This window comes from Heterodontus francisci, chromosome 3 (assembly GCF_036365525.1).
Source record: "Heterodontus francisci isolate sHetFra1 chromosome 3, sHetFra1.hap1, whole genome shotgun sequence".
NCBI classification, from domain to species: domain Eukaryota; kingdom Metazoa; phylum Chordata; class Chondrichthyes; order Heterodontiformes; family Heterodontidae; genus Heterodontus; species Heterodontus francisci.
The window spans coordinates 204,795,471-204,807,791 of NC_090373.1; the positions used below are offsets into that span (position 1 = coordinate 204,795,471).

General features: G+C 45.1%; 1 protein-coding gene across 1 annotated transcript in view; it reads right to left on the reverse strand.

Annotated features, from left to right (window-relative positions):
* The window catches only part of LOC137367180 (dynein axonemal heavy chain 8-like), a 2,531,605-nt gene that overhangs the window by 2,308,853 nt on the left and 210,431 nt on the right, over nt 1-12,321 (reverse strand). The window contains exon 21 of the mRNA XM_068028616.1: nt 9,137-9,250. Coding sequence (XP_067884717.1) covers nt 9,137-9,250 — 114 coding nt within the window. The remainder of the gene's footprint in view (nt 1-9,136; nt 9,251-12,321) is intronic.

Sequence of the window (12,321 nt, forward strand, 5' to 3'; positions counted from 1 at the left end):
AGATTTTTTCTGCTGGTTGAGGATTCTAAAACACGGGCCACAGTCTCAGGATAAGTGCCGATCATTTAGGACTAAGATGAGGAGAAATTACTTCACTCAGGATTGTGAAATTTTGGAATTCTCTCCCCCAGAGATATTGTGAATGCATCATCATTGAATACATTTAAGGCTGGGATAGATTTTTAGTCTCTCAGGAAATCAAGAGATATTGTGAGTGGGCAGGAAAGTGGAGTTGACACACAAGATCGGCCATCATCGTATTGAATGGTAGAGCTAGCTCGATGGGCCATATGGTCTACTCCAGCTCCCTTTTTTTGTGTTCTTGTGTGCTTGTGACTCATGAAGTATTTCTGTATAACTCTTGTGTTAGCCACACAAGATGTTTGGGTCCACCAATGTTTATAAGTGTCTTCCATAGAGCAGCATGCTGGACAGTGTCGAAAGCTTTGACATAGTCTATGAGCATAAGCCAAAGTTGGGCTTCCTGCTTGTTTTCACTTTTCTCCATGAGATTTCTGAGCATTGCGTCAGTTATATCCTTTCCTGCAATGAAGCCAAATTGCTCCTCTGCCACTTCTCTGTTTACACAGTGGGGGTGACTCTGCCTGATGATATCAACTGGTACTTCAGATGCATGGCTGATGAGATTTAGGATGCCATGTTTTGGGCAGTCCTGTGTGCCCTTCTCAGATACAATCCACTTGCAAGCCCATTCACCTGTTGGCCATATATCATCAATAATTTCTTTCATTGCATCTACTACTGTTTCACCTCCTGCTTTTAGTGCTTCTGCTGGTATCTGATCTTGTCCTTCTGCCTTTCCACTCAATGTTCTTTGTAGCTTTTCTTTTTGCATCTTTCAGTACCTCAGGTTCTAACTCTTCTTCTTTTAACTTCCAATCTTTGTTGTTTTTCTTTTCTGGTTCTTCGTCAGACAGTTTTCTGCAGCAATTTTCCCATCTCAATCTGATCGTGTCTTTATATAACAAATCTCCATTTTTGTCCTTGATACCTATTCTTGGGTTTACATATTTCCTTCCGGCTATGCCCTTGACTGCAGAATATATTTTCTTGGTGTTACCATTTTTGAAAGCTTCTTCTGATTCTGCAGCTCTTTCACTCAAGCCAGTTGCTTTTGGCTTTTATACAGGTTTTTTTTCACATGAACACACAATCTGAGGTATTCTCGGCTTTGTAGACAAATCTGTGCTAAAGTTTTATGAAGACTGCTAATTGATTGATTAGGTTTTCCCTTTAGCTGATGAATGCAGAGCTGTAACATGGACCTTTCTCGCTATCTTAGCAGCAACCATGGTCTGCTTTGGCAGACCATTTTGTGGGCATGTTCTGGTGTGTGATTTCTAGCCTTTTCTTCTGTTCCTCTTTTTCTTTTCTCCCCTCAGCATACATCTTGGTGGGCCTCTTGCATACACTTCAGCAGCTTGACATTGGGAGGATCGCTAGTCTCGTGCCTTCCTGCGCAGTAGTCCAAACTTGACTTATCCTCTGCTATCAGTGCATATTTCAGAGTTTGGATGGCACTATATGTGCTAAAATTCATCCGGGTAGACCCTAACTCAATGATACTAGTCATGGTGCTGAAAGAACCTTTGATGATAGGTCCATGGAAGCAGCTCATCAAAGCCTGCAGAGAGTGTTGTATTTGCCCCCTTATGAACTCCATTTCACCATAAGTCTAACCTTCCTTCCTTTTTGTATTTGTATGGGGCAACTGTCTGTATCCAATTGTTTGACCTCCAGATTGAAGCTCCGAAATTCTCCCTCAGTGTCCCCATCCAACTCCCCACACAGACACTGTATCCCATCCAACTCCCTCCTCACACATACCATACCCCATCCAATTCCTCCCACCCACACCCCCCCCATACACACATTATCCCAGCCAACTTCCTCCCCACACAAACACTGTGCCTTTCCAACACCCTGCCCACACACACTGTACCCCATCTACCCCCACACACACACTGTCCTCCATCGAACTTCCCCCCACACAAAAACTGTACTCCATCCAACTGTATACACACACACACACACACACACACACACACACACACACACACACACACACACACACACACACACACACACACACACACACACCACACACACACACTACCCTATCAAACTCCTCCCGTCCCCAAACGCACACTGGGCTGAATTTTGTGTTGGAGGTGAGGCTCCCAGTGTCAGGCCGAAAAGGCAGGGGGAACCCTGCCTCTGCCTTTTCATGCCCTCCAAAGCTATCTTCCAGTCTTTTTAAATCAAAGTTTCAGGAGCAGTGATCCCTTTCCCTTTAGAGATGGGGGTCCCACCTCCAAGAGCTACCGGCCAATCAAAGGGCCAGCAGCTCAGCAGTATCGGCAGCGCCACCAGGAGCGGTGACCACTGCCTGTCCTGCAGAGGCCTTGGACCCAGGCCCAGCACTGCAACCCCAGACCAGACGTAGGTGAGGCGGGTCACCGGGGTCAGTCTGGAATGCCGCGGGTTGCAGGGGGGGGAGGGGGGGGTGGTTTGGAGTTGGACTTGCAGTACAGGGGGAGGGGAGTCCCAGGGAGTAAAGTTGGCCTATTTCTATGCTGTATGACTCTATGACTCTATAACACCCTCCACACACACATTGTACCCCATCCAACTAACCCCCCTGCGCGTACACACACAGACAGACACACACATAGACAGACAGACACACACACACATTTTTTAAAAGTCTACCTTTAAAGCTGGAGAAGCCAATGGCGGATTTCCGAAACCCCGATGTCGTAAATCTCCCATTTGGCGGAAATTTCGCATAAATCTCCCATTTGGCGGAAATTTCTCATCCCTCGTATTATATCCAGGTCTGGTCACCACACTTTGAGAAGGACTAGAGTGCGGGTCCTTGAGAAGGTGCAGAGCAGATTTACAAGAATGTTCCAGGGATGAGGGATTTTAACTATGAGTTTAGGTTGGAGAAGGTGGGTTGTTCCCCTTGGAGCAAGTGAACTTTGGTAGAAATGTACAAGATTATGACAGGGTTGTTCTCCTTGGAGCAAAGGAGATTTGGTAGAAATGTACAAGTTTATGACAGGTTTAAATTAGGTAGACAAAGAAAAGTTGTTCCCATTAGCTGACAATAAAAGGCTATGTTTTGGACAAGAGATGCAAGGGGATGCGAGGAGGAACATTTTTATGCAGCGAGTGTTAACAACCTGGAACTCGCTGCATACGAGGGTGGTGGTGTCAGACAGAATCAATGATTTCCAAAGGAACTTGGAAGGGTAATTGAGGAAAATAAACTTGCAGGGCTACAGAGATATAGCAGCGGAATAGGACAGACTGAATTGCTCTAAAGAGAGCCGGCATGGACTCGAAGGGTCAAATGGCCTCCTTCTGTGTTAAAAGGACCCTATGGCTATGTGACTTGACAAATATGGATTAATATGGAAAAGCAAGCATGGATTTGTTAAAGGCAAATCCTGTTTAATTAACTTGATTAAGTTTTTTGATGAACAGAGAGGTTTGATGAGGGTAATGTGATTGATGTAGTGTGCATGGACTTCCAAAATGTGTTTGATAAAGCGCCACATAATAAGCTTGTCAGCAAAGTTAAAGCCCATGGAATAAAAGGGACAGTGGCAGCATGGATACAAAGTTGGCTAAGTGACAGGAAACAGAGTAGTGGTGAATGTTTTTCGTATTGGAGGAAGGTATACAGTGGGATTCCTCAGGGATCTAGACTAGGTCCACGGCAGTTCTTGATCTATATTAATGACCTAGATTTGGGTGTGCAGGCACAATTTCAAAATTTTGCAGATGACACAGAACTTGGAAGTATTGTGAACTGTGAGGAGGATAGTGATAAACTTCAAGAGAATGTAGACAGGCTGGTGGAATCAGCAGACACGTGGCAGACGAAATTTAATGCAGAGAAGTGTGAAATGATACATTTTGGCAGAGAACGAGAAGAGGCAACATAAAACAGAGGGCACAATTCTAAAGTGGGTGCAAGAACAGAGGGACCTGGTGGTATATGTGCACAAATCATTGAAGGTGGAAGGGCAAGAGACAGTGGTTAATAAGGCAAGCAGGATCCTGTGCTTTATAACTAGGAGCATAGAGTACAAAAGCAAGACAGCTATGCTGATTTTTTAAAAATTCATTCATGGGATGTGGGCATCACTGGCTATGCCAGCATTTATTGCCCATCCCTAATTGCCTTTGAGAAGGTGGTGGTGGGCTGCCTTCTTGAACCGCTGCAGTCCATGTGAGATAGGTACACCCTCAATGCTGTTAGGAAGGGAGTTCTAGGATTTTGACCCAGCGACAGTGAAGGAACTGCAATATAGTTCCAAGTCAGGATGGTGTGTGACTTGGACGGGAACTTGCAGGTGGTGATGTTCCCATGCATCTGCTGCCCTTGTCCTTCGAGGTGGTAGAGGTCGTGGGTTTGGAAGATGCTGTCGAAGGAGCCTTGGTGCGTTGCTGCAGTGCATCTTGCAGATGGTACACACTGCTGCCACTGTGTGTCGGTGGTGAAGGGGGTGAATGTTTGTGGATCGTGTGCTAATGAAGCGGGCTGCTTTGTTCTGGATGGTGTCGAGCTTCTTGAGTGTTGTTAGAGTTGCACCCATCCAGGCAAGTGCAAAGAATTCCATCACACTCCTGACTTGTGCCTTGTAGATGGCGGACAGACTCTGGGGAGTCAGGAAGCGTGTTACTCGCCCAATGATTCCTAGGCTCTGACCTGCTCTTGTAACCACAGTATTTATATGACTACTCCAGTTCAGTTTCTGGTCAATGGTAGCCCCTAGGATGTTGATAGTGGGGGATTCAGCGATGGTAATGCCATTGAATGTCAAGAAAAATGGTAAGATCCTAGTTCCGAAGAAGGGTCACTGACCCGAAACATTAACTCTGCTTCTCTTTCCACAGATGCTGCCAGACCTGCTGAGTGGTTCCAGCATTTCTTGTTTTTATTTTATGGTTAGATTCTCTCTTGTTGGAGATGGTCATTGCCTGCCACTTGTGTGGCGCAAATGTTACTTGCCACTTATCAGACCAAGCCTGGATATTGTCCAGGTCTTGCTGCATTTCGACACGGACTGCTTCAGTATTTGAGGAGTTGCGAATGGTGCTGAACATTGTGCAATCATCAGCGAACATCCCCACTTCTGACCTTATGATTGAAGGAAGGTCATTGATGAAGCAGCTGAAGATGGTTGGACCTAGGACACTACCCTGAGGAACTCCTGCAGTGATGTCCTGGAGCTCAGATGATTGACCTCCAACAACCACAACCATCTTCCTTTATGCTCCACAAAACACTGGTTCAGTCTCAACTGGAATATTGGGCTGAATTTTATTGGCGTGAGCTCGGTGGCCTTCAGGCGTGGAAGCGCAGTCACTGAGCGTGAGGGATCATTTAAATGGTGGGGGCAGAGCGCCCGCCCGATGACGTAGAGTGGGTGGCTGCTTTATCCCCGGCAATGGCATCCTGTGCCACTGTGCAGGTGCCAGCGCCATTTTTAAGGGCTTCAAGCCCTTAGCATAGATTTGAATTTTTAAAGGTTTAACACTGGTCATTCTATTAAAAAAAATTAAACCTGGAGGCCCTTTCACAACCCCTACAATGGTTTTCTTTTTATCGGCCGATAAAAATAAAATCTAGTTCAGTCCCAACCCGAACTTTCACGCCCAACCTTTTCATATTTGCCCTTCAACCCCTTCCCGCCATCCGCGCAGCCAATAAGAATTGTTTTTCCCGCTCCCCTCCCCACCCTGATAATTTCAGTCCTCCCCCCTCCCCAACAGTGTCTCGCTTCAGAACTCGAAATGGAGTTCCGAAGGCATGCGAGTTGTCGCTGGCGGCACTAAAGTCAGCATGGGACTGTGGAATCTAGGGTGAGCCATCCTCGGACAAGGGGTGTGGGTTTGCCTCGTCATTATGTTTATACATTTAACTGTTCCTTAGGAAAGTACTAGGCATGGGTGTTGACATAAGATGAGTGTTGCTGAAATAGAATGTACTTTCCTGTCTTGCGCTGTGGACTGCAGTATCCGCTGCAAGGCCAATGATGAGATAGATATGTAAACGAAGGATTGAAATAATGCTGTATCCCTTTGGTGTAGAGCAAACTCTCAACTGAAATACCATTGGTATCTTTAAATGCAAATTAAGGATAGAAATTATTATTTTAAGACTATTGGTTTCAGAATATTATAAGTGCCACTGTTTTGCCAAAACTCTTTAGAACATTACAGTGAGCCCCACTGTGGGCCACACTGTGGTTGTTCTCCTTGTGCACAAGTAAATAAAACTAGGTTTCGAGTACTCACCGTGCCAAGTTTCATTATTTCACAACAGGACGGCCGCCAGGACAAGGCAAGTTGATTTGCATCTTATCTTAAATTAATTTTAACATTTAAATGAAGGTGGCCGCACCGAGACCTCGCCGCCACCGGTAAAATGTGATGGGTCCATTCCCAGAAGTATTTTATGGGCCCCCACCCCCTCATCACGACGCAGCCTCACAGCTTCAGCAACCTGGGTTTGGTTTTGGGTACTGCCTGTGTGGAGTTTGCAAGTTCTCCCTGTGACCGCGTGTGTTTCCGCCGGGTGCTCCGGTTTCCTCCCACAACCAAAGACTTGCAGGTTGATAGGTAAATTGGCCATTATAAATTGCCCCTAGTGTAGGTAGGAGAATGGTGGGGATGTGGTAGGGAATATGGGATTAATGTAGGATTAGTATAAATGGGTGGTTGTTGGTCGGCACAGACTCGGTGGGCCAAAGGGCCTGTTTCGGTGCTGTATCTCTCTGTGACTCTGTGACATCGAGGGGCTGGTAAAATTCAGCCCATTGTGTCCAATTCTGGGCACCACACTTTCACAAAGATGTGAAGGCATTAGAGTGGGTGCAGAAGAGAGTTTTAAGAATGGTTCCAGGGATGAAGAATATTAGTTACATAGATACATTGGAGAAGCTGGGGCTGTCGTTTGAGAAGATTAGGTTGAGTGGAGATTTGACAGTGATGTTCAAAATCATGAGGGGTCTGGAAAAATAGGGAGAAACTGTTCCCATTGGCAGAAGCATCAAGAACCCGAGGACCCCAATTTAAGGTGAATGGCAAAAAAAAAACAAAGGCCACATGAGAAAAAACTTTTTTTAAGCAGCAAGTGGTATGCACTTCCTGAGAATGTGGTGGAGTCAGATTCAAACATGGCTTTCAAGATAGAATTGCATAATCATCTGAAGTAAAATAATTTGTGGAGCTACAGGGAGGGCAGGGGAGTGGGACAAGCTGAATTGCTCTTCCAGAGAGGTGTCATGGACACAAATGGCCTCCTTCTGTGCTATACCCATTCCGTGATTCTACGAAGAAGCACTGCAAAGCATGTTCAAATATCATAAACCCATTTTATGGTCAGGATTTTACTGGGTGACGGGACCTGGCTTTGAATATTTAAATTAACACAATGCATATATTTAAATAAAATTGGCAGCAATCTCACCTTCGGCCGCAATCTTCTGAGCAGTGGCTGGCACTCTTGCGCCTACACTTTCCCGCCGGGGAATGCAGGTGCCACCAAGCTGGGGAAGGGGGAAATTTATGATTTTTAGTGCAGTGGTAGGGGGCTGGGGGGGGTGGTGATGGAGAAACGGGGTCAAATGTTAATTACTAGTGTAGGGGAGGGTGGGAAAGGGTGACCTCTGCACTTTGTTCAGTTTGGTGGGGAGAAATGTCTAGTGTTGAAGATAAGTGTTTTGGCGGTGGGAGAGGGCAAATATTGCATTTAATTGTTATTGGGGCGTGGAAAAGGGGCTATAGATTTTTCATCAGTACATTGGCGGGGTAGGACTTTAAAAATGTAAATCAGCCAGCAGGACTGGCTGCCCTTTATAAATGTGCCATTGCCAGCGCACAGGCAGCTGACACCATTGCCGACGTCAGAGAGCTCGGCCCCTCCACACCATTTGGGGGGATTGGTGGTGGCCCGACCCGCTCATTATCCTGGGCAGCCACGAGTAAGATCGTGGCGGCATGGCAGGTGCGGCCCACATATGTGGGCCGCCTTTTTCTTCGTCCACCGCCGCTCCCGACAGCGGGAAAAAATGATACAGCCCTTTGGGCTGAATTTTAAGCACCCACTGCCGTTCCCAGTGGCGGATGAAAAAAATGGCAACCCACAACTACGAGCTACGTGCTGCCGAGCTGCCACGATCCAACGCACAACGGCTCATTTAAATACCGGGTCAGCCCAGGTGCGTTGTCCGACGCCAGCAATGGCGTCAGCTGCCTGTGTGCAGGCCCTGGCAACATTTTTATAGGACAACCGGCCCTGCTGGTTAATTTAAATTTTTAAAGGCAACCACCCCGGCAATGTACAAATCAAAATTCTAATGCCCCTTTCCCCCCCCCCCCCCAATAACAATAAAGACAAAAGACAAGTATCTGCTCTTCCCACCAAAACAGTCAGCTTACAAATATAACCTTCCCCCCACAAACTGTACAAAGTTCGCAGTTCACCCCTTCCCACCATCCCCTACCCTAATGACGGTAATATGATGCCACTTCCCCCCACCACCCCCACCCCGCCCCCCCACACTAAAAATCTGACATTCCCCCTTCCCCACCAGTGTGGTGCCTGCTTTCCCCAGACAGGGAAGTGAAGGTGTGGGAGTGGCTCTGAAGATCGCGGTGGGCCCATAAGATCGCAGAGCACTGTGTTTTCATTTATTCATTTCATTAATGAACATATTCAAATCCAGGCCCTGTTCCAACATGGAGGCTCACCTCCGCCGGGAGGATTGGGCCCAGCCCTCCTGGCTTCAGGCTCTGTGGCAGGCCGCTGCCGAAATGACCTTCTAGCAACCCCCGCAATGGAGCCCGATGTCGGGAGATATGTAAAATCCAGCCCTATATATGTGAAATATGCACACGACAGAAAAGCTGTCCAAAGTCATGATTTTCAAACTGGAGACTCCTTGTACACTCAAAATCATACCTTTTGAGAACAGGATGCATCATAAGTCAGTTGCCGAGAACCCCACCCTCCATGAGTTAAGCTCCACAACACCGTAAAATTTCCCCTATATGTAAACATTTCAGATGACAAGAATTCCTTAAAACAAATTACCGGATCCGAATTGTAGAGTGGCTGACAGACTTTCTCCAATGCCTGCAAGAACTTCACATTGTTCTTTGCTTCATTGGCTGCATCAGTGATTTGAGAATCCAGCTCTCGCCACATCTACAAAAAAAGGGTAAAACAGTTCAGCCTTCTTCATTCTTTGTTGATGCACCTACAACTGACTTCTGGAGATGGAGTATAAAGTGGGAAAGTGTGAACTTGTCCACTTTGGCAGGAAGAATAGAAAAGCAGTATATTATTTAACTGGCGAGAAACTGCAGACCTCTGCAGTAGAGAGGGATCTGGGGGTCCTGGTGCATGATCCACAAAAAGTTAGTATGCAGGTACAGCAAGTGATTAGGAAGACAAATGGAATGTTGTCATTTCTTGCAAGGGGAATGGAGCCTAAAAGTAGGGAAGTTTTGCTAAAGTTGGTGAGACCGCGTCTGGACTACTGCGATAAATGCAAAATACTGCGGATGATGGAAATAAAAACAGAAGGTGCTGGAAATACCCCCAATAACCTTTCACCCCCTTGCTTATCATGAATCTATCTATCTCTGCCTTAAAAATATTCAAAGGCTCTGCTTCCACTACCTTTTGAGGAAGAGAGTTCCAAAGACTCACAACACACACAGAAAAAAAATTCTCCTCCTGTCTTAAATGGGCAACCCCTTATTATTAAACAGTGACCCCTAGTTCTAGATTCTCCCACAAGAGGAAACATCCTTTTCACATCCACCCTGTCAAGACCCTTCAGAACCTTATATCTCTCAATCAAGTCATCTCTTACTCTTCTAAAGCCTAGCCTGTCCAACCGTTCCTCATAAGACAACCCGCCTATTCAAGGTATTAGTCTTGTAAACCTACTCTGAACTGCTTCTGACACATTTACATCCTTCCTTAAATAAGGAGACCAATACTGTACACAGTACTCTAGATATGGTCTCACCAATGTCCTATATAACTGAAGCATAACCTCCCTACTTTTGTATTCAATTCCCTTCACAATAAATGATAACATTCTATTAGCTTTCCTAATTACTTTCTTCCTGGTACTGCCTGTGTGGAGTTTGCAAGTTCTCCCTGTGTCTGCGTGGGTTTCCTCCCACAAGCCAAAAGACTTGCAGGTTGATAGGTAAATTGGCCATTATAAATTGTCACTAGTATAGGTAGGTGGTAGGGAAAATATAGGAACAGGTGGGGATGTTTGGTAGGAATATGGGATTAGTGTAGGATTAGTATAAATGGGTGGCTGATGTTCGGCACAGACTCGGTGGGCCGAAGGGCCTGTTTCAGTGCTGTATCTCTAATCTAATCTACTTGCTGTACCTGCATACTAACTTTTTGTGATTCATGCACTAGAACAGCCAGATCCCTCTGCATCTCAGAGCTCTGCAATCTCTCACCATTTAGATAATATACTTTTTATTCTTCCTGTCAAAATGGACAATTCCACATTTTCCCACATTAGGCTCCATTTGCCAGATCTTTGCCCACTCACTTAACCTATCTATATCACTTTGTAGCCTCCTTATGTCCTCCTCACAACTTATTTTCCTCCCTATCTTTGTGTCATCAGCAAATTTAGTAACCATACCTTCGGTCCCTTCATCCAAGTCATTTATATAAATAGTAAAATGTGGAGGCCCCAGTAATGATCCCTATGGCACACAACTCATTACATCTTGCCAATCAGAAAATGATCCATTTATGCCTACTCTCTGTTTCCTGTTAGCTAGCCATGTTACCGCTTACACCATGAGCTTTTATTTTCCGCAATAAACTTTGATGTAGCACCTTATCAAATGCCTTCTGGAAATCTAAGTGCATCACATCCATCTTTTATCCACAGCACATGCTACTTCTTCAAAGAACTCCAATAATTTGGCTAAACATGATTTTAATTTCACAACAACATGTTGACTCCACCTGATTACCTTGAATTTTTCGAAGTGCCCTGTTATAACATCTTTGATAATAGCTTCTAACATTTTCCCTATGACAGGTGTTAAGCTAACTGGCCTGTAGTTTCCTGCTTTCGGTTTCCCTCCCTTTTTAAATAAAGGAGTATCTTCGCTATTTTCCAACGTAATGAAACCTTCCCTGAATCGAGGGAATTTTGGACAATTAAAACCAATGCATCTACCATCTCACTAGCCACTATTTTAAAGACCTTCGGCTGAGGTCCATCAGGACCAGGGGACTTGTCAGCCCGCAGCTCCAACAATTTGCTCAGTACTACTTCTCTGGTGATTGTAATTTTCTTGAGTTCCTCCCTCCCTTCCATTTCCTGATTTACAGCTATTTCTGGGATGTTAGTTGTATCCTCTATGGTGAAGACCAATGCAAAACATCTGCCATCTCCTTATTTTCCATGATTAATTCCCCAGACTCACTTTCTGTAACAACAACGCTCACTTTGTTAACTCTTCTTTTTTTAAATATCTATATAAACTCTTGTTATCTGCTTTTATATTTCTAGCCAGCTTTCTCTCGAACTCTAATTTTTCCATCATTACGAAACTTTTAGTCGTTCTTTGCTGATTTTTATATTCTGTCCAATCTGCTGACCTGCCACCCATCATTGCGCAATTATATGCTTTTTCTTTACGTTTGATACTACCTTCAATTTTTATAGTTACCTACGGATGGTGGGTCCTCCCCTTGGAATTTTTTTTTCTCATTGGAATGTACCTATTCTGTGTATTCTGAAATATCCCCTTAAATGTCTGCCACTGCGTCTCTATTGACCTATCCCTGAACTTACTTTACCAGTTCACTTTGCTCGCTCTGCTTTCATGCCCTCATAATTTCCCCTTTTTACGTTTAAAATACTCGTCTCAGACTCACTCTTCTCTCCCTCAAACTGTATGTAAAATTCAATCATTTTATGATTGCTGTTGCCCAGGGGTGCCTTCACTCTGAGGTCATTAAAAACCCCTCTCCCATTGCACAATACCAGGTCTAGTATAGCCTGTTCTCTGGTTGGCTTCAGAACGTGCTGCACTAAGAAACTATCCCAAAAACATTCCATGAACTCCTCATCTAGTCTACCTTTGCCCATCTGATTTTCCAGTCTATATGTAGATTAAAACCCCCATGATTATCGCTGTACCATTCTGATAAGCTCCCATTATTTCTTCCTTTACACTCCATCCTACCATGTGGTTATTGTTAGGGGGCCTGGA